The sequence below is a fragment of the Pollachius pollachius genome, assembly GCF_949987615.1.
Source record: "Pollachius pollachius genome assembly, chromosome: 1".
Lineage (NCBI taxonomy): Eukaryota > Metazoa > Chordata > Actinopteri > Gadiformes > Gadidae > Pollachius > Pollachius pollachius.
This window is the reverse complement of record NC_136934.1, coordinates 19,895,471-19,917,077: the sequence shown is the minus strand read 5'-3', so window position 1 is coordinate 19,917,077 and position 21,607 is coordinate 19,895,471. Positions and strand designations below refer to the sequence as shown.

General features: G+C 48.0%; 1 protein-coding gene across 1 annotated transcript in view; it reads right to left on the bottom strand.

The window, feature by feature from the left end:
- LOC307089874 (transmembrane protein 132C) overlaps window positions 1-21,607 on the bottom strand; it is a gene marked incomplete at both ends in the record, with an annotated part of 119,896 nt that overhangs the window by 57,031 nt on the left and 41,258 nt on the right. Inside the window, one exon of the mRNA XM_079756345.1 lies at window positions 8,010-8,156. Coding sequence (XP_079612471.1) covers window positions 8,010-8,156 — 147 coding nt within the window. The remainder of the gene's footprint in view (window positions 1-8,009; window positions 8,157-21,607) is intronic.

Sequence of the window (21,607 nt, the reverse complement as noted above, 5' to 3'; positions counted from 1 at the left end):
TTACAAATGATCTGCCCATCAAACCTTTTCCCTAAAGTGAAATCACACACACACACCAAACACACACACTTACACCACACACACATACACCACTTACACACACAAACACACACAGACGCACACACACACACGCGTGCTTGCATGCACGCACGGACGCACGAACACACATGCACACAGACACACAGACATAGAAACACACCCACACACGCGCATGCATGCACGCAAACGCACGCACACAAACACACGCACACAAACACACACACACACACACACACATGCAGGCATAGCAGCCCAGAATCCACCAATATACGAGTAGCAGAAGCGTTTCTCATTGATCAGCAGGAAGACAGTCTGAGCAGCACTCTTGGCAGCAGGGAAATTATGAAGCATTTTGCAACAAAAAAACTGCACTCCCCGCACTCGGGGGCCCTTCGCAGAAATGAGACATTGATCCATAATTGGAAGCAGTCAGTCATGAAATCTGAAGACTAATTAAGAGGAGAGAAGTTTAATGGCAAGAATTTGCATACGCGCCACCAGACTGCATGCTGCTCCCTGACTATAGCTTAATAGAGACAGCAGGAAGGCAGCGAGGAGCTTGATGGGGGGTCTGGGGACAGGGAAGTGTTTGCAGGCTGACAGGAAAACAAGAAAAAGACTTCCAGAATAAACATGGACGTGGGCAGCAGCCCTCAAAGCGCAGTCGATGGAAGTGACTGACAGGTAGGCATGAATAGAAAAACAGGCAGATTTACATCAAGGTATGACTGCCATTATGTCATCAATAGAGGAATAAAGGGAGGCTCTGACAGACACGGAGCGGCGGCTGAGGTCTCTCTAGCTCGCGAGCTAGCATGACCTTCGCTAACAATCGGCTGCTTTTTATCGCCTTGCAGCGCAAAGGGCTTCATTGCAAGAGGAACGTGTGTGAGTGTATGTTCAAGTGTATGTGAGCGTGTATGCACACGTGTATGCACACATGTATGTGCGTGTTCGAGTGTATTTGAGTGTTTTTGTGTGTGTGTATGTGTGTATTTGTGTGTGTATTTGTGTGTGTGTGTGTGTGCGTGTGTGTGTGTGTGTGTGTATTTGAGTGTGTGTGTGTTGGGAACAAAATCATGGGGGGGGGGGGATTTGTGTACTATATCTGCGTGCGGCTATGTGTGTATCTGTAGATATCTCTCCTGCCTATTGGGAGGGGGGCCATGTGTGTGATTAGTACAAGTTCTGGCATCTCATCTGTGGGTGTGAATGTGCCCCCAACCAGAGATGGCGTGCGAGACCCCAAGGGAAGGATGGCTTGTCAGGGGGTTCTGTGTGTGTCTGATGCATGCTGGTCCGGCGGGCTGCTTCTCCCGGTCTGATTACATGTCAGGACGGGTAAACACCTGGTAAACAGCCCACAGACCCTCTACCCTGAAGGAGGAGCACCTCCACCGCAACGCATCTGTCCTCGCCACCTTTCCCACCAGCAGCCCCCTGCACTCCTGCTACCATAACCATAGGAGGATGACCCTGATAGGCACAAATGGGAGGGTCCACAAACCACCCGAACCGTTGATGTTTTACTATCTCGATTCATGCAAAGCGGCGACGCATCCGACAGGTGCCTCTCTGGTTCCTTCCATTAAAGCAGTGCGTCCCTTCTGTTCTTCCCCTTCGCTCTGTATCGATTGTTTGCGTGCGCGTCGCACAAGGGGAGACACGCGCTCCTCTGCTGGAAATGCGCTGAGTACGTCTCACATATTCAGACGCACACACACACACACGCACACCCACCCACCCACCCACACACACTCACACACACACACACTCACACACACACACACACACACCCACCCACACACACACACACTGTCGTCGTCGCCATACACAATGCAATGTTCTTCCCACGGAACCCGGAGCCACCCCATAATAGGGTCATTTGAATATCTCCACTGTCCAGGTGAGAGAGAACGCAGCCCGCTCCGCTACGGGGATGCCAGGTTCTCTTTTGAGCTCAAATGGCTAACAGCACAGAATTTAATCACCTCTGCAGGCCAGCCGCTATCCAGGTTAATTGGAACGAACTTCCCTTGCCTTTATCTTTTTATTTTTTTCCCCCCTGGAAACATTTACAGACAAAAACTGTCACCTCCCCCCCACCCACCACCCATTTGACTAACAATAGGAGGTAAAGTTGGGTGTATCTACGCACCGCAGTGCATTTTGACAGTTAATCAGCAGCCATGATGTGAAAATAAGTGATACACAACAGAGGCAGAGCGCACAGAGAGTCGGGGAGCGGTTCCCAGCGGGCGCTTCTTTAGAGAGACGCCGCCGAGCAGCAATTACTGAGGGGACCTTTTTTCTTTATTTTGCTGAAGAAAATGGTGTCACCTTAATGATTGCTACCTTAAACTAAATGGGCATAATGTGGACAACAACAATTTCAACCGTATCTTTTAACATTACTGGGGAGAAACACCAGGTCTGACCTTCTCAGAAAACTGCAGCAAAATGTACTCAAAAACCCAGATCCAATGCGGTTCATCTGATGATCCTAGAGGATCCATGCAACTTGGAGCACTGCACTATGTTCTTCAGTGCGGTACTGTCTCTTGTCTACCACCGCACCGTGAACTAAACCCTCAAAGCTCCTGATCCTCGACATAGACAGAGGGCTGGTCCCTTGTCTTGGTCCTGAGAGACAGAAAGCACGGTGCGCGGCTGAGGAGGCTTAGAGAGACACGTTGAGCAAAACACCGGAGACCCTACCCACATGTATGTGAGCGGGAATCATCAGAGTACAAACGGCATCAGAAATAGTATCGCTATGAAGAACACAGTTCATGATAACGTAGGCCAGGTTGCCTTCTTGTGACTAAATGGGAATTCAATTCTGAACAGAATTTTGGCACGTTGAAGCTCATAAACAATTATGCAACAATCCGAGAAGTACAATCAATGGTGAAAGCCTGATTCCTAGAAGCATCTCAGAAAAAGGGAAAGCTTACCATCTTCACATCATAAGAAACATTTAAGACAACGAAACACAACCCCTCTTGGTAATGCAATACTCTGACATCAGTAGCCATCGTCTGATCCTCCGTGGGGATTAACCTCCGAGGGCAGGATATTCACAGATAAACCTCTCATCTCCAGCACAACTCGCTGTGGGCCACATGGACAACCTCAATTTGTCCCTCTGCCAGGCATGGCACAGCTGCCCGGCCCACATTAACCACATGGCGCGGGCCATAAATGAACCCTTCTTCAGCCTATGCCGTGATTTTTACCGCAGCCCCATTCTCAGGGCATGCTGGGGCCAGGACGTAGCGCTAGCGAGATCCAGCAATCTGCACGACGACCAGCTTGACGACGGCTGCTCTACGCTGTCGCTCCGCTACGCTGCGCTGCGTGATCCCGGGCCTGGAACGAGATCCGTTATGTACAGTGATTGGCGGCCGGCGAGAGACGTTAGCTGCCCCCCCCCCGGCCCGCGCCCCTCGTATTGTTGGAACAAGGGGAGCGGCGTGGGGCCCAGTCAGATGTAATCTGAACCGGCTGCTGTAATCAGCCGTCTGTCCGCCAGCCAGCCTACATTGCCTGATTCAACTCGCTGAGCTGCTCCTGATAGAGGGGAGAGAAACAAGGAACACAAACGCCGGTGAGACGTTAGGTTTACTTTATGAGGAACTCGTTTTGATCTGCAGACTGCTGACCCATTTCCCTCAGTGTTTTAGAAAACGCAATCGAGATGTACGGGGGGAGGGGGGAGAAAAGAGAAAAGAAGGACCAACAACTGATTGATTCCTGTAGATAAGAGATTAGCAGGAAGAATGGAGCACACTATATGGTGGTGTATCACTGTAAACACACAGATTTCCGGATAAGTGTTTTTGCCTCAACAAAGGTCACAAGGAATGGGGTCTAATTTGTAATAAACCCTGTCAAGTTAACTTCCCAGTCCGCTCCTAATGTAATGGGCTCATATTGTTCCTGCGCTGATTTATGCGGCAATATAGTCTATTTTAGTAGTGTTACAACACCACAGGATGGAGGTATTGTCACTGTCGGCAGGGGCGAGTTATGGTAATTTATGGTAAAGAACTAATGTAACATTATTTAGCGCCATTTGTTGCATTGGAAATGATTATCGTAGTGTTAATATTGAATAAATCTCAGTGCAATAGGGGAACAATGTACAAACCAATCAACAGCAATGTGACCTTCTCCAAAGTGCTACTCTTTTCTGTGTTGCCGTTATACGCTTAGTCAGCTCACTGTGCCCATAGCGCACATTTAATGTCATACAGTGCAGACAAAAAACTGCTTCTTTGACAAAATAACAAATGCAAGTATAGGGGTTCACTTTTTAGAAAATCGCTTAAAGACCAAAAAAAAAAATATGGAGTTGAAAATGAGGTCTAATGACGGTAGGCCATAATATAAAATGAGCCATAAACATACTCAGCAATCAATACAGTTACTTTTGTGTGTGGGACTGTGCATGACCGTGTGCACACACATGTACGCATGGACCCAGGGTGTTCTGCCTCTGAGGAAGAAGGAGGGCTTGCGGTCTGGGGTCCTGGGAAAAGGCTGTACTGAGTGAGCTTTAGCTGCTGTCTAGGGCCGGGGAAGTGTCCACAGACTGGGATTAATGATACAGTGGAACATGAACGATACCTATCTGCCCGAACACAGCCTTAAACCAGACCCAGGCAAGGACAAGACCTCACACTGCTGCGTTTCACGCCTTTGCTGAAAAGAGAGTCAGGATACGCTGAGGAGGCAGGAATTGCTGTTGCTCTTACCGAGGGGCTTTCCTGATAGTGGGGGGAAATTGGAACTTTCTGTGCGGCTGGATGCTTTGTTACACGATGTGAGGGGGGATCACTTTGACTTCTTGGACGTATTGCGGCAAAGTCACCGTAAATGTTAAGAAATGGAACCGTTTAGCTTTGAATTGCAACAGATGACCGAAGAGATCGTTTTAGCAGAGGCTCGTGATTAGCACTTTGCCACCGACCACACGTGCCCAACTTCACAGAGGACTGCCTCAAACAACAGCTCATTTCCACTGGTAGCCTGATACGAAGCCGGCCAATCGATCTGATTAGCAGCAGAAACGCTGGGTGAAAATCCCCCAACCGTGGTATGAATGTTGAAACTGTTTGACTACCTGATAGCTATTGATAGGTCTGAAAACAGAGACCTAATGTTTTTCATATGGCTTTCATTCTTCTGGGTTTTATTCATTTTGAAGAAAGACTCACAAAGACTCATAAAGTTTTTATTTTTTTTTTGAGATCTTAAGTAGTTCAAAGAATGTAGATGGTTTAGAAAACCAATTTATTTTGAAGTAGCTTACTCAAAACTAAAACATTTCAACAGTCTATAAGGTGATAATATTTCTGAAATGGAAAGCGGAGTAGTTTGGCCGTCTATAAATCAACACAGGATCTGATTCTTTCTGAAATAAAGAAAGGGGACATATTCACATTTGGCCTGTTCTCCTCATGGTGAATATAGCTCTGTAGTAAATGACAGGGCAGTGTGTGGTCAATGGTAAACTATGATGTGTTTTAAGCTTTGGTCAACCAGCCAAGAAGGCTCCTCGAACAGGGAATGGTTGTACATTGTATTGATGGCCTGTTGCTTGGTCAGTCGAGCCTGCTTAAAGTCGACAGAGAGAAGCCCGCATGGGGAGGTCGCTTCACGGCGCTCGCCTTCACGGCCAAGCCAGACCCTTTTTCCATTTATATATATCTGCCATTCATATATTGCAAAAGTCTTATATTTCTTCAGCCGGGGACAGGTCACCGGAAACGTGGACCGTCCACAGAGAATGTGGGTGTCTGGTCCAACAATATTCCTAAGCATCTTTCCAAAGACACATCAGTTCTCATTGTAGAAAGATGTCTGAGATTCATGCCACACAGATCGCACTATGGTGACTTTGACACTCGCATTAGGCTGCAAGGTCTGCATTTGATCAGAACACCACATTTGTTTGGGTAAAGGACCACCCAGCAGCCCCCCTTCCCCTTGTTGTATGGGAGTTCATAAGTGGCAAGGTTATGGGTGTCGGCAAGGTGGGGGGGCGCTGGCACAGACAATAAAGTTAACACAACAGGGACGGGGGGAAACATGGAGCTGGAATTATAGGATCCACCGCCACCTGCTGTCATTCAAACACCATCCCCCCTCCTCTCAGTACAGGGAAATGAGTGAGAGAGAGAGAGAGAGAGAGAGAGGGAGGAAGTGGGAGAGAGAGAGAGAGAGAGGGAGGAAGTGGGAGGAGAAGGAAGGAGAGGAAAGAGAGAGGGAGAGAGGGGGGGGGGAGCAAAAGAGTGAAAACATTACGGGACGAGAGTGAAAAATAGGACGACAGCTCAACAGATGAGCCGGTGATGTCTAATCCCCAGCTAAAGCAGCTCCATTGACAAGACTGGGTGAGGAAGACGACAGTGCGTGTATGTGTGTGTGTGTGTGTGAGTGGGGGGGGGGGGGGGGGGCGGGGTAAGCATGATACTCTGCACTCTTGCATTGTGGGGCTCCCCCGTCTCTTCTTCTCTCCGCGCCACTTTGACAGATGGGGATGGTGCGGGCTGGGCGGTCGGGTGAAGGGGGTGGGGGGGAAACGCCGGGTAGGTGCCGGGCGGGCGTGGGGGGAGCTGATAAAGGCCCGGCAGAGCGGTCCTAAACAATCAGGGATTTGCAGTCGTCGTCGTCTGTCTGTCTGTCTGTCTGTCTGTCTTGCGAGAGCCCCTCATCTCAGATTAAGGAACAAGCAGGTCCCTGTGTAGTGTGTGCTGTTGTGTACCAGCGCAGAAGAGCCAGTTAGCACCCCGCTTGGAAAAGGACAGGGGGGGACGGTGGGGGGGTTGGGAGAGCTATGGTTGTGCTAAGCGATCACATGGGCCATTTCATCCCAATGGGATGTTCTTAACTCAATGTGTAACATTATTTTCAGCTTGACGTGCACTTTGTCAGGACCTTAAAAAGCTACATTTCATTTTCTTTGGGGTTTTCTCTGTTTTTTTCTAAAGCCGATGCTGTTAAGAATTTTCATAAAAAGAAAAAACAGACTTTAGGCGACTGCTAGGGAGAGCCAGGGTCATTTTATAAAGTTGACATTGCTCAAGAAACTACCGAAAACTGCACTCAAGGTAGAAATGAAAAGTCAAAAAATAATTCTAAAAAGCATGACACTCAGCCAAGAGCCAGACCGACAATTTATAAATTATGCACAAACCGCTTGCTCACTTAGCTAAAACACATTTTTGGTTCTCATTTCCCTTATTTTCTGATTATATCTGACAATTGTGTCAGATCTGTAACAGTGACTTGAAAACCTATTCCGATTACCTTCTGAATTTGAAATGTAAGTAATATTGTTTTGTACTTGGCACAGTCATAACCAATGGGATTTATTTATGACTTGATTAATACTCGAATAATGAAATAGATGTTTTGGTCGATGTGGTGTGTGTGTGTGTGTGTGTGTGTGTGTGTGTGTGTGTGTGTGTGTGTGTGTGTGTGTGTTCAGTTAAGTAAACATGTCCGGCGGATCTTCAGTATCTGTCTCTAATCCATACAACTACACATGTCACTGACAACTTGTATCAAAACAGCTTCCTGATCCGAGGAGGAAAAACCATCAAAGCACACAAAGGCATTCAATCTGCACTTAATTAACACAGCAACCTTTCCCAGCTTGGCAACCACAGCACTATCTGGCAGATTAGCTAAAGGACGTGCATACAGATCAGAAGTGACCAAAACAGCTCTAAATCGTTGGCAGCAAAGGAAATAAATATGCTAATCCTGGTAAAAACGAGAGGCAGAGCGAGGGAGACAGAGAGAGGGAGGATTCAAACACGTCATTAACTACTTCCTTTTCCCCCCCCAAACCCCCAAAACGTTTTCCATGTAGACGGTAATCGGGGCGCTGCTTTCAAGTGGAGCGTGTGATTTGTGCTCAGAGGGAGCATTTGAAGTCGGGCGGGGGGAGAGCTGACCTCTGGTCGTAGACAGACTCCTGCTTCCGGCGGCAGCGCAGCGTGACCACCCGGTGGCCCTCGCTCCTCACGTCCTGGCTCACCATCCACTGGGCCGGGTTGCTGGGCCGGGCCCCAAGGAACGTTACGCCCTCCTTCAACTTCACCCTGCACAGAGAGAGGGAGGGAGGGGGGGAGACAGAGGGAGAGGGAGGGGGGGAGAGAGAGATGGGGGAGAGAGAGGGGAGGGAGAGAGAGATGGGGGAGAGAGGGGAGGGAGAGGGGGGGAGAGAAAGGCCGAGTTACAGAGAGAAGGAGCGAGAGAGAGAGAAAGAGAGAGACAGAGGGAGAAAGGAAGAGGAGAGAGAGAGAACGGGAGAGGCACAGAGAAAGAGCAGGACAGAGAGAGAGGGGGGGAAGAGAGGGAGAGGGAAAGAGAGAGAGAGAGGAGACAAAGGGAGACACAGGGAGCGGGGCAGGTGTTAGATCGTTTGGTTGTCATGCAGGCTAACCAATCTTTAATTCCCGCTGAATCCGTCCAGCTGATCCCACACTGACAGCTGAGTCCAGAGTAGTGACCCTGGCCTGGAGTTTATTCTCGTTCCACCCTCACCCATCCACCCTCATTATTTTTCCTTTCATTTCCCTGTTAAATATGAGCCATCCAGATGGCTCCCTGCACCGTGGTGCATCTTTCAAAAGAAAAGTCCCAGCTGACTTCCGCAGTCGGATGGCGCACCCTCTTTTTTTAATCCTTCTCTTCAGAGGAGCATAAGCTGTTTTATACACACACACGGTACAAGCAATCAATCAAACAGTTAAAACACACACGGCAAACACCTGCCATCGGAAGTGCGTCGTTACAGCCGGACCCGTACTCCACAGTCAAGGCCAGATTTCATTTGATCGACTGATGTGTGACAAGGGAGTGGGTGAGAGAGCGAGAGAGAGAGAGAGAGAGAGAGAGAGAGAGAGAGAGAGAGAGAGAGAGAGAGAGAGAGAGAGAGAGACAGAGAGAGACAGAGAGAGAAATAGGAGACAGGGAAAGAGACAGGAGAGATTGTCGCTTTATTGAATTATTTTGCAAAATAGAAATGTCATTCAATTCCACAAAGAAAACACACAGAGAGTCAGTGCCTTTAACACCATTGAAATTATGACAACCTCGGCGTTTGATTAAAGGTGTCTGGAGTCGTCGTGTACAGTACAAAAGTGACGCGGCTGCGCTCACCTCCAGTCTCTGAGTAATGGATTTATTCTATTGGAATCTGTAAGGGCGACAAAATGAAAGGCTTCCTCCTCCTTCTGTGAAATTACAGTGTCAGTGTCCTTGGCTTAGCCGAGTACAAAGCACAGAGAAACATTCAGGAAACAAAAGAAACAGCCCTGAATAAAGCCCTGTAAACAGTGACCAATCGAGCCCAAAGGGCACAAATATATTTATTTGGCCCTGGCAAGAGAAATCTCTGGAGACAGAAGACAGTTTAGAAGCCAGCTAATTGATTGGACATAACTAACATTAAAGAGAAGCAGGAGCCAATGTATCCTATTGAAGAGGAACACACAAAAAAACTGCTGTTTTATTAACGTTTATTAACGTTTATTATTTTTTTAATGAAGGCACTCCTTTTAAATGAAGGTTCCAAATCCTCTGCAAATGGATTCCATCACAGACTGACAGAGGGTAGATAATACAAGGGCCAACGTGTTCTACTTTAGCTTGCATATTGCTCTAGCCCTGCGATGTACATCCCATAATGTCCAACCATACTCCACTTTGTACTTGAGTGTATGGTTGTGCCTGTGATGGTGGATGCCGGTAGGAGTCCAATGCGGGTAATGTGACATGGTTCTGATTGGGGACAAAAGCATAGCATGGCTGACGTTGTTTCAGGCATGAGCATATATATGAGTCCTAATCCATGTCCTACTCATTTTAGCATGTGACCGCCCTCTGTTTTTTCTGTGCTTTTATGTACGTGTGGTTGTGTGTGTATGTGTGTGATTAGGCCTTCTGGGATGATTTGACATCCCTTCTCAAGCTGGTTCCCCTGACACTGCGGTGGGGAGGGGGCCGACCAAACGGGGCCGTCGACATACTCTATCATTCCAGACTGACAGACCGTTTAGTCCCAGGCCTGCAGGTTGCCATGGGGTGGACGGGGGTGGGAGCTGTGGTAGTGGTGGTAGTGGTGGTAGTGGTGGTAATGGTGGTGGGAGTGGTAGTGGTGGTAATGGTGGTGGGGGTGGTAGTGGTGGAACTATTGGTAGTGGTGGTTGCGGTTGTAGTGGTGGTAGTGGTGGTGGTAGTGGCGGTATTGGTTGTAGTGGTGGTGGTAGTGGTGGTAGGTGTGGTTGTGGTGGTAGTGGTGGAGGTGGTGGATACAGGGTATAAGCAGAGTAAAGGGACATAGGGGCAGGATAACGTAGGGGCTAGTCAAAGAGGGCTGGGTTTGATCCCAATGTAAGCATCCTTTGTGCTGGAAGCCGAAATCAGCTCCTTAATGACATCTGAATACACTATTAATATATATACATGGAGAGCCTCTGCTCAATTACTTCAACGGCTTAACGACACACACTTCCTTAAGAGGGAGATTGTGTGTGTGTGTGTTTGCGTGCGTATGTGCATGTGTGTGTGTGTGTGTGGAGTAGCAATGTAAACACTACATGGGATGCCACTATAATTATAAGAGCGCTTTCCTTAAGGTTCTTTCCTTGACTATACTGCTTGACTAGACTAGACTCCTGCAAGAGAGAAACAGGGGCTGAAGGTTAATGGCTCCAGTCCTGAAAGACACTCTGAACATCTTGTTCTGGGTGCCTTTCAATCCTCGTTGTTTGATTAGACCACCCATCCCATCCAACCCGTACCACTAACCACCACCCACCACCTATCTCTTACCGTCTGGCCCCCCTGTCGCGTTGCAGATCAGATCAGGCAGTGTGCACCAGTGCTTGTCTACTGGTGGGCAAACGCCGTTAGCCTCTTCTCTTTCTGGGTTTGTGGGACCAGAGCCTTATCAACTGCTCAATATATCATTCTTCAGTCTTAACCCACTGGTATAGAAGTCGGAGCTAAGAAACCATGGTTTGGATTTCCCATTTTATTGACTCAAGATGGCAAGACGGTAATCAGATGAGACTTATTACCGACGGTAATTCAACTTCGTCTGTTGAACCTACCATCGTCCATAACTGCTGTTCCCCATAGTACAAACCACTGTAAAAGGGACTTGAGTTTTGTTACCTTGAACAGCCGTTGTTTTACAATAATACATACTTAATGCAGACTTAATGCATTCCCCAATGAATGACAGAGCAATAGCTTAGTGGGGTACCAGCGTAAGAGCATAATAGGACATTCTTCTAAAGCGTATTTATCTGGCAGACATCCATACATTTTGCTGTTTCTGTTGTATCTTGTTTGTCTGCTGCGCACAAACATCGCATTGTAATTCCCTCTCTTCGGCTGAATGGATATCATCCAGAGAGATCGGAAGGCAGCGGCGTTGGAGTCAAACAATCCCAAACAACATTCTGCAACGACACCAGAAAAATCTAAAAGTTGGACCTGCTGACATTCCTAGCTCCAAATAAAGAGGGAGGACACACCTTATAATACCCGTGCACCCCGTCCCTCAAAGTCCCTCTGAACTAGTCTCCTGTGAAATCACTGCGATGGAGAGCAAACCTTTTGAATACCAAGCGTTATACGTGCGATGTGGAGAGAGGGGGGCGACGGCGTCCACCGGGAGAGCAAAGGTGTCTTTTGAAAGAGGCGGTGAGTTCAGCGGCCTGTTATTGAAGGAATGCAAAGCGCTGGAGCCTGCGACGTTCCGGGCGCCTGGAAGTGGACTCCAAAGCAGGAGGCAAAAGCAGGGAGCGGGTAATTCTCCTGCACCAACAGAGAGTGAGCACGGAGCGACCCGTTCCCCATTCTGAAACCATTTCATCGCGTCACTATCTGTTTTTCTCATTTATAGTGAATAGCGGCACCCTGGGAAGCCTATCTCCCTCTCTCCCTCCCTTTCCCTCTCTCTGGCTCCCTCTCTCTGTGGCTTTTTCAATCTCCTTTGGCGGTGATTGTATCCCAAGGGGCCTCCCTCAATAAGTAATGAGATAAATCGCCGAGCGCTGTCTCCGTGGAACAGTGGAGCAAATCATAATTTATCATGGGAACATTTTAGTTTCCAATAACCTGCAACCTACAACCTAAGCAGGGGAGGTATAGTCGCCCCTACCCCTCCTCGGTAGTGGGAGGCTAAGCCACAGGGGATATAAATTCACCCCCACCCCTCCTCTATAGTGGGGTGCTGAGCCACAGGGGATATATAGTCCCCCCCCACTGCTCCTCTATAGTGGGGGGCTCAGCCACAGGGGATATATAGTCCACCCCACCCCTCCTTTATAGTGGGGCGTTCAGTCACGGGGGACCAGAGTCCCCCCCACACTTTGACTCTATGTGTGTTTGTGAGTATATGTATGTATGTGTGTGTGTGTGTGTGTGTGTGTATGTATGTGTGTATGTATGTGTGTGTGTGTGTGTGTGTATGTATGTGTGTGTGTGTGTGTGTGTGTGTGTGTGTGTGTGTGTGTGTGTGTGTGTGTGTGTGTGTGTGTGTGTGTGTGTGTGTGTGTGTGTGTGCTTGCGTGTGTGTGTGTGTGTGTGTGCGTGTGTGCGTGTGTATGCCTGTGTTGAGTAGCAATTGAGCAACTATGGGCTGCCACTATGATTACAACAATGGTCTGAATGCACCAGACCACCTACTCAGGTATGTGAGCATTGAGGGTGACGTTGCAGGGGATGTGGAATGGGATGGCGGGCAGAAAGAGACAGTGGGTGGGACCGCACTCTCTGAACACATTTGCATAGGCAAGGCAAGGCAAGGCAACTTTATTTATATAGCACTTTTCATACGCAAGGCAGACTCAAAGTGCTTCACATATAAACATTGTCGTACAATAAAATAAAATAATAGATAAGTAAAAGAAAACATATGCAAAGAAATGAGTAAAATAGAAAGTGCAATGTATTTAAGATCAGATCAACAGTCTCTCTGGTACCCACGTCCTGACTCCATCCCGACCTAAAGGAACTTGGTCCTTTCTCTGGGACTCCAACCCGGATTCTAGTCAATGTCTATTCTAGGACTCTAATTCTATTCTAGGACTCTATTCTAGGACTCTAACCCAGATTCTAGGACTCTAACCCAGACAGACGTCGGGACTCTAACCCAGACAGAACTCAGGCCTTTCTCTGGGATTCCAAGCTGACCTAAAGGAACTTGGTCCTTTCTCTGGGACTCCAACCCCACCTAAAGGAACTTGGTCCTTTCTCTGGGATTCCAACCAGACCTCAAGGAACTTGGTCCTTTCTCTGGGACTCCAACCCCACCTAAAGGAACTTGGTCCTTTCTCTGGGACTCCAACCCCACCTAAAGGAACTTGGTCCTTTCTCTGGGACTCCAACCCCACCTAAAGGAACTTGGTCCTTTCTTTGGGACTCCAACCCCACCTAAAGGAACTTGGTCCTTTCTCTGGGATTCCAACCCGACCTAAAGGAACTTGGTCCTTTCTCTGGGACTCCAACCCGACCTAAAGGAACTTGGTCCTTTCTCTGGGACTCCAACCCCACCTAAAGGAACTTGGTCCTTTCTCTGGGACTCCAACCCGACCTAAAGGAACTTGGTCCTTTCTCTGGGACTCCAACCCCACCTAAAGGAACTTGGTCCTTTCTCTGGGACTCCAACCCGACCTAAAGGAACTTGGTCCTTTCTCTGGGACTCCAACCCGACCTAAAGGAACTTGGTCCTTTCTCTGGGACTCCAACCCGACCTAAAGGAACTTGGTCCTCTCTCTGGGACTCCAACCCGACCTAAAGGAACTTGGTCCTCTCTCTGGAACTCCAACCCGACCAAAAGGAACTTGGTCCTTTCTCTTGGACTCCAACCCGACCTAAAGGAACTTGGTCCTCTCTCTGGGACTCCAACCCGACCTAAAGGAACTTGGTCCTTTCTCTGGGACTCCAACCCCACCTAAAGGAACTTGGTCCTTTCTTTGGGACTCCAACCACACCTAAAGGAACTTGGTCCTTTCTTTGGGACTCCAACCCCACCTAAAGGAACATGGTCCTTTCTCTGGGACTCCAACCCGACCTAAAGGAACTTGGTCCTTTCTCTGGGGCTCCAACCCGACCTAAGGGAACTTGGTCCTTTCTCTGGGACTCCAACCCGACCTAAAGGAACTTGGTCCTTTCTCTGGGACTCCAACCCAGATTCTAGGACTCTAACCAAATAAAGGGAAAGTTAAAAAGGCCTTTTAGTAATAAAATAGAAAATAAAGGCAAAGTTAAAAAAGCAATGTATTTAAGATTTAGCAAAAATCTAAAGCAAACATAATAGTCTTCAGTCTTGTTTTAAAGGGGCTCAGAGTTTGGGCAAGTCTTAAATCCTCAGGGAGTTTATTCCAGCTATTTGTTGCATAGTAACTAAATCCTGCTTTCCCATGTTTCGTGTTTACTCTGGGGATAATTAATAGATTGGTCTCAGAAGATCTCAGTGGTTTAGAAGGCTTATGTAGTGGAAGCATATCAGTTAAATATTTTCGGCCTAAACCATTTAGGGATTTATAGGTTAGCAACATCATTTTAAAATCAATTCTCTGACCTACAGGAATTTTAACAATTTAAGAATTGGTGTAATCTGTTCAAATTTTTTGGACTTTGTTCGACCTCTAGCAGCAGCATTCTGAACAAGCTGAAGCTTCCTTAGAGTTTGTTTTGGGAAACCTGTTAGGAGACCATTGCAGTAATCAAGCGTACTAGTGATAAAGGCATGTACAAGTTTTTGTAAGTCTTCGTTGGACATGAGCCCTCTAAGTCTTGCCACATTTTTAAGATGACAATATGCAGATTTTGTAACTGATTTGATGTGACTGTCGAAATGTAAATCTGTCGAAATGCATACACACACACACACACACGCACACGCACATGCACACACACTCACACACACACACACACACACACACACACACGCACACGCACACGCACACACACACAGACACACAAGGGCGTGTGCATACACACAGACAAACACACCCAAAAATGATGAAAAGAAAACGTCTAGAAACGATGACAAGAAAACATTCTAAATAATAAGTCAGTCCAAACACCCACACTTAGCTCCCAAGACGCATGCCCAAACTAAGCTCTGTGCACAGGGAAGTACGAGAGGAAGACGGAAGTCTGCAGTCTGCGAGTTTGTGAAGAGTCATTGCTCAACCATCATGTCAATTTCAGTGATTGCATTGTGTGTGTGTGTGTGTGTGTGTGTGTGTGTGTGTGTGTGTGTGTGTGTGTGTGTGTGTGTGTGTGTGTGTGTGTGTGTGTGCCTGTGTGTGTGCGTGTGTGGTTGTGATTTCATCTGTGTGTGCGTGCCCTCCTGACGTTTAATTAATTTCTTACTCATTCTTATCACACACATATATATATATATTTATTAATATGTGACATACCTAGTGATACTAAGGGCCCAAGAGTAGAGCGGCAAGTGGCTCAGCAGGAGCAAAGAGGGACAGCAACAGCAGCAAGGACCCTGGCAGGTTAAGTGACTGCTTGCTGCCTGCGTGCGCTCACATGCAGGCAGTGCGACTGTGCACTTAGGGCTCGGTTAAATCACTCTCGCCCGCCCGCTAAACCCCTGACCGTCCGACATGAACACAAACAGACGCCCGCCGCCGCTGGACAACAATGTAATGACTGCGATTGGTGGAGTTGGCAGCTCTCAAGCGCTATATCCCGTGAACGTTTGTGTCTTTTACTTCTGTGGCGTTGCAGAAGGCCCTTCCCCTGGCCGTAAGCAGCAGCAGGATAAAAAGAAGGTGCCAATACCTGCAGGAGAAAAAGAGCTACCCTGCAGTGCAATGCAGAGATTGCAGTGTCTCTACGCCCTCAGACATGCACATAATGGCGGTCATATAAACACAACATCCTGGAAGACGACGCCTCTGCTCTATCCCTCCCAAATCTGATCTCGTGAGCCTGAATTATTCATTGTCCCGTCTTCCTCTTCACCGTCACAATGTCAACATGAGTGATAAGAGAGCGCTTAAGATTCCAAAACGGTTTCCCCAGCGTCAATATTGCATCTATTAGCCAGGGAGACGTTGATCCTTGCTACCTGCGAGTGACGGGAGGGGAGGGGTGGAACACAGACACAGGAAGCTACCATCACCGCCACGGGACTCACGGTCATTCAGTGATACAGAGAGAGAGAGAGAGAGAGAGAGAGAGAGAGAGACCTCTTCAATTCCATACTATTCAGTTATTCAGAAGACACTTTTACTCAAAGCAAGTTAATGTGAATTCATGCCAGATACTGTCATTAAGGGGCAGGCAGGTTAAGGTTAAAGCAAAGGTACCGGCTCAAGCACGTCGACGTTGTCTGACACCAGGTCCTATTTTACTCTGGAGTATTCCACTTTGCCTGCACTGAACTTTGTTTCTGAAGAAAGTACAAAGTCACGCAGAGACATTGCAGCAATATTTACAATTGGATTCTGTAGTAGAATAATTCTTCAAACCGCTGTAGGGTCAACCGCGTAAGTAAATTGATGCTACAATATCAGAAAGTATCAGAAACTGGTTCCGTCCTTGTAGGACGACTTCTCAGAGGTTCTGTCTCACCACCACAATACATTTTAGCGATATTCCTTCGGAGAGAAATCAATAATTAAGTAAGAGGATACACACATTATGTTCACACTTTCATCTACCAGAATCCACTTGCTTCGTAGGCACTGTTGGGGGAATATTCCGTAACCTCGGGTTCTGAGGAGGCTGGATGTATAGCATGAACACTGCTCCCTTTATCTCCGAGCTGGAGCATAGTGAGCCGAAGTCTTATAATAGCAGCTATTGGCGATACAGCAGATAGTAGTGGATTTCAAAGGAAAGAGAGAGGGGGGTGTTGAAAGTATTTCTGGTTCACGGAGGGATATAGCACACTGGATCAGATGGCGGGAACCCTGACACAAATGCCAGTACCTAATTGCAAATAATGACAAAATATTACATACGTTTACATTACATTACACACGTATATCAGAAATATAAAACCTGGAATGTGTTCTAGTATTCTAGTATATTAGTAGTTCCATAAGACTCTTAAGTGTATAAGCCTGTGTTATTCCTTTAATCCACTCAAGAATGCACACCGGTAGGTTACAACATTGAAGATCGAACACAGTAGGCTAGCTTTGGGCTAGGAGTCAACATGCTAGTCCCAATACACTTTACTCTTAGCTATAACCAGCATGGATCCATCTGCTTAAACCCACAGCCTTCATTGGCCTGACTCTGAAGCCAATCCAGAACTACTCTTATTTGACCTTTTAATTCTGAAAGCTGTTAGACGCTGTTCTCCAAAAGCCTGTGACTGATCTCAATAGACAGACAATTACAGCTTCATGAAATATTCTCTGAGCTTAAGAACCGATGACTGGGGGTGGGTGTAGTAATTGGTCGCTCTGTTCTGTAGCCGTTCCTCAGAGTCCAGACGTTTCCCTCAACCCTTCCCGGCGCCAACAGTTCTCCATCCTGCATTCTCTTACATCAAGTTTCCTATCAGGTTCCAAAAACACTCCAGGGCTCGGGATAATCTCTTGGTTTTACAATGTTTCTTTAGAAACCTAAGTGTGAACTCCTATTGGCTACGACCATTTGCTTATGAAGTCACATGATCATAGCCAGATGACTGGGAAGGAAGCGCACAGGCGACATGTCAGGTCTTTTATGTTTAAATCCCTTAGCGATTGTTGTCCAGTGCTGACCCACAAAACACATGTGCTGTGTATGGACATGGCATTCACTGGCTTCTGACTCACCCTGCCTGACTGCCCCCTCCAATCATCTAATCAGACAACAGCAGGGGACACAGTACAATATACACAGACATACAAACAAACACACACACATGCACACGCACACACACACACCCACACACACACACACACACAAACACACACACACACACACACGCACACATACACACACACACACACACACACACACACACACACACACACACACACACACACACACACACACACACACACACACACACAGAAAAATAGTCCTCTGTTTATCTTGAACTGTTTTTTTGATTTTCGAATACATTTTCGATTTGTCCCCTCGGATATATTTTTTCCTTCTTCATTATATTAGACTCCATAAACAAAGTCCTCTCACTTCCTCATTAATGCAAAATGATCACCTGCAGTTGGCTGCATGATTTATGTCCTCTATAGACGGTTATTATGACAAATTCTGCATCATGCAAACTGCAGCCTCATACCGTCTCTGAGGACATAAATGTGTCAATGTGTTTGAGAGGAAGAGATTTAGAGAGGAGCAGGTAGTCTGGCTTGGCAGAGGCTACAGGGACGTGTGTGTGTGTGTGTGTGTGTGTGTGTGTATGTGTCTGTGTGTGTGTACACACACCGCAGGGGTGCTGCCGTGGGCTAATCTGGGGACGGCCGTGTGTATACGGTAAACATGCCTATCATTCATAGCACAGTGGCGCTCGGAAAAAACACATCCAAACACAGGCACACACTCGCACACGCTAAGACATGATTGCGCACACGAATAGCACATGCAGCCACACACACAAATAGACACCAAGGCAAAGGCATGATGTGGAGACAGATGGAACACACGGACACACATGCATGCACACACCCACACACACAGACACATACACATGCTCACACACGCAGGCCCCCGCTAAGCTGTGACAAGGAGATAATACCACAATGTCGCCTGTAGCAGCTGAGATTTACCAGCACACTTGCTCTCCCCCCCCCATTTCTTTCATTTCATTTCCACTTTTTCCGATAATATGGTGAGGGGTGAGGGGTGAGGGTGTAGGTGGGAGGGCGGGCAGGGGAGGGTTTTGGGGTGAGCAAAAACGTGGGCGTCTCAGAGGAAATGGTTGGCAAATGAAAAAGTCCCACTTGAAAGGGTTCTGCTGGACTGGTTTGGCGACGGAGAGAGAGCCATCATCTGCGGTCTCCGTCTGGCCTGGACCCTCTATGGTGAGCACTGTGTATCCTCCTGATCCGAGCACGTCCGTATGCAAATACTGTCACTGCGTTTAACCGTTTTGCCTCGATCCCAGCGACACACAGCGGCGCATAACACATGCATGTCATTTATGAGCAGGGTGTTTAGATGCCTTGCTCAGTGGCTCAGTGAGTCACACACCTTAAACACTAGACTATCTGGCCCTGAGCTACAAAAATAATAATAGGTTCATTTCTCTTTAGGGTGCAATGTCTGATGAGCGAAGCAACACGCACACACGCAAGCACACAACCACACACACAAACGCCAAAACACACATACAAACAAAGACTCGGATACAAACAGGCACACACTAATCATGGGGATAAAGGAAACATCAGAACTGTTAGAGTATTCTGTGACATCACGGGGACTTAGCAGCAGACAACTAATGCCACACATGTGCATGAAATACCCACAAATGGAGCAGAGAGGGAGGAAAGCGGAGAGCGGGACAACAGACAGCCGCCTCATCAGGAGTGGAGGGCCGGTGTACAGACAGCCGGCTCCACGGCGCCCATGCCACGCTGGTTCATGTTTAAGCCAGCGGCTCAGCCCAGGGCCCCGGCGCTGGGATGGGGGGCTCCATCTCTGCGTTCGCCTCATTGAGGTGCACAGTGCGTAGAAGAAGACGATAACAAAAACAAACTGCCGACACTGAAGGAAATTTGACCCCGAGGTTCTCCCACCGAGGGGCAGAAGCGGATTCCCAACCACGTCTTTGTCGGGCGCCGGGCCGACCAACAGGGAGTGTCTGTACTGCCAAGCATAAACTGAGTGAGGAGCCAGAGACCCCCCCCCCCCCCCCCCCCCCCCCCCCCCCCGCACCACCACCACCACCACTAACCCGCCCCCACCCACACCCCCACCCTCTACAAGCTCTTTGTTGTAAATGAGCTGTCGGTCGGCGTCTGATAGACATGCCGTCGGCTGACCTTTCAAGGGGTTAGAGGCTCCCTCTCCCTGGCCCGCCTCACCTAGAGGGGGGGGGGGCGGGGAGGGGGCACAGCCAAATACCACCGCTGCTGAACAAAGGGATGGAGGAGGCGAGACGGTGAGCCTTCCCCAGGGGGGAGGACGCAAGAGGGCAGAGATGGTTCCGCGTGTGGGAGTGTGTGTGTGTTTGATTGTGTGTTGTGGGTTTTGTTTTGTATGTGTCTCAGTGTCTGTTGTATCCACGTGTTTGTAATGGTCTGCGTGTCCTGGGTGTTTTGACTGTAATTCTTTGACTGTCTCTATCAGTGTATCTCTATGATTGGTTGTGTGTGTGGTCTTCTTCTGATTGCGATTCTATGTGTATATGCTTGTGTTTATGAGTGTACACCTATGTATGTGAATCTCTATGCATGTGTGTGTGTGTATCCGTGTGCTTGTGTGTGTGTGTGTGTGTGTGTGTGTGTGTGTGTGTGTGTGTGTCTGTGTGTGTGTGTGTGTGTGTGTTTGTATGTGTGTGAGAGACTATGTGCGTCGCCGCAGGAAAGCAGTTTTAAAGTGCAAAAATGGAAGCCAACAAGCTGGGGAAGAGGAGCACCACTTATTCCTGCTACAGGTGTAAAACATAGTTATATACTGCTCCGCCAGCATCTCGTTACCAAACATCACCTAATGAAAATTGCACTTTTTTCCCCCTTCAAATTACTCTAAAGCCCTAAACGCATCCCTAAAATATTCAATTTGCAGGCTCAACAGGGAAAAACCATTACAACTAGACTGTGATCGCAATTGAATTATGGAGGCTTGATACAAAAAAAAAGTGTGGTTTCTTGTTCTTTTTCAGGAGTGGCTTGGCTGCCTCCCTCTCTCTAACCACAGGGCAAATGGGATTAGAAAGAAGACACCAGCTACTAATGCGATGCCACCCTGTTGCAAATCATGCAAAACCACAGCGAGCAACTAATGGCCTGATATTCAGCGGAGCGCGGAGACAAGTGAGGGAAGACATGCAGTCCATAAAAGTCTACTTTAAAGTGCACCGGGTCCACTGCCCTCGAATCACTGCTCTGTTCTCACCACCCACGCCTTTATATCTGTTCATCTAAATGCCCATCAGCCCTTTCAACTTGACACGACCGATCCCAGTCATGTCAGGTTGCTATCCTATAGCCTGATGGTTATTCCTTTAACGCCATGGTGGCCTGCACCTCCGTTATCTGACTAGGATGGACGGTAATCGGCAGAGGATATGAATCACAAAAGACTTGAGCGTGGAAACTTACTTCGGACTGTGCCACGTGACGATTGGTTAGTCGAGCGTGACAGACAGGTGACAGAGCCCATGACAGGGGATACCGGATGGGGGGAGGGGGAATCACTGTACTGTGTCCTTGTCCTGTCTGTGAAACCGTTGAGGAAGGACCACTGATGGACAAGGCTGTCAGAGCAGTACAACAGCGACCAGCCTCGTGGGCCCTGTTGCTCAATTGGCTTCACCCCCCCAAAACACCCACATCCCCCTTAATGGGGGGGCTTTCAGTCCAGGTCCTTATGCTCG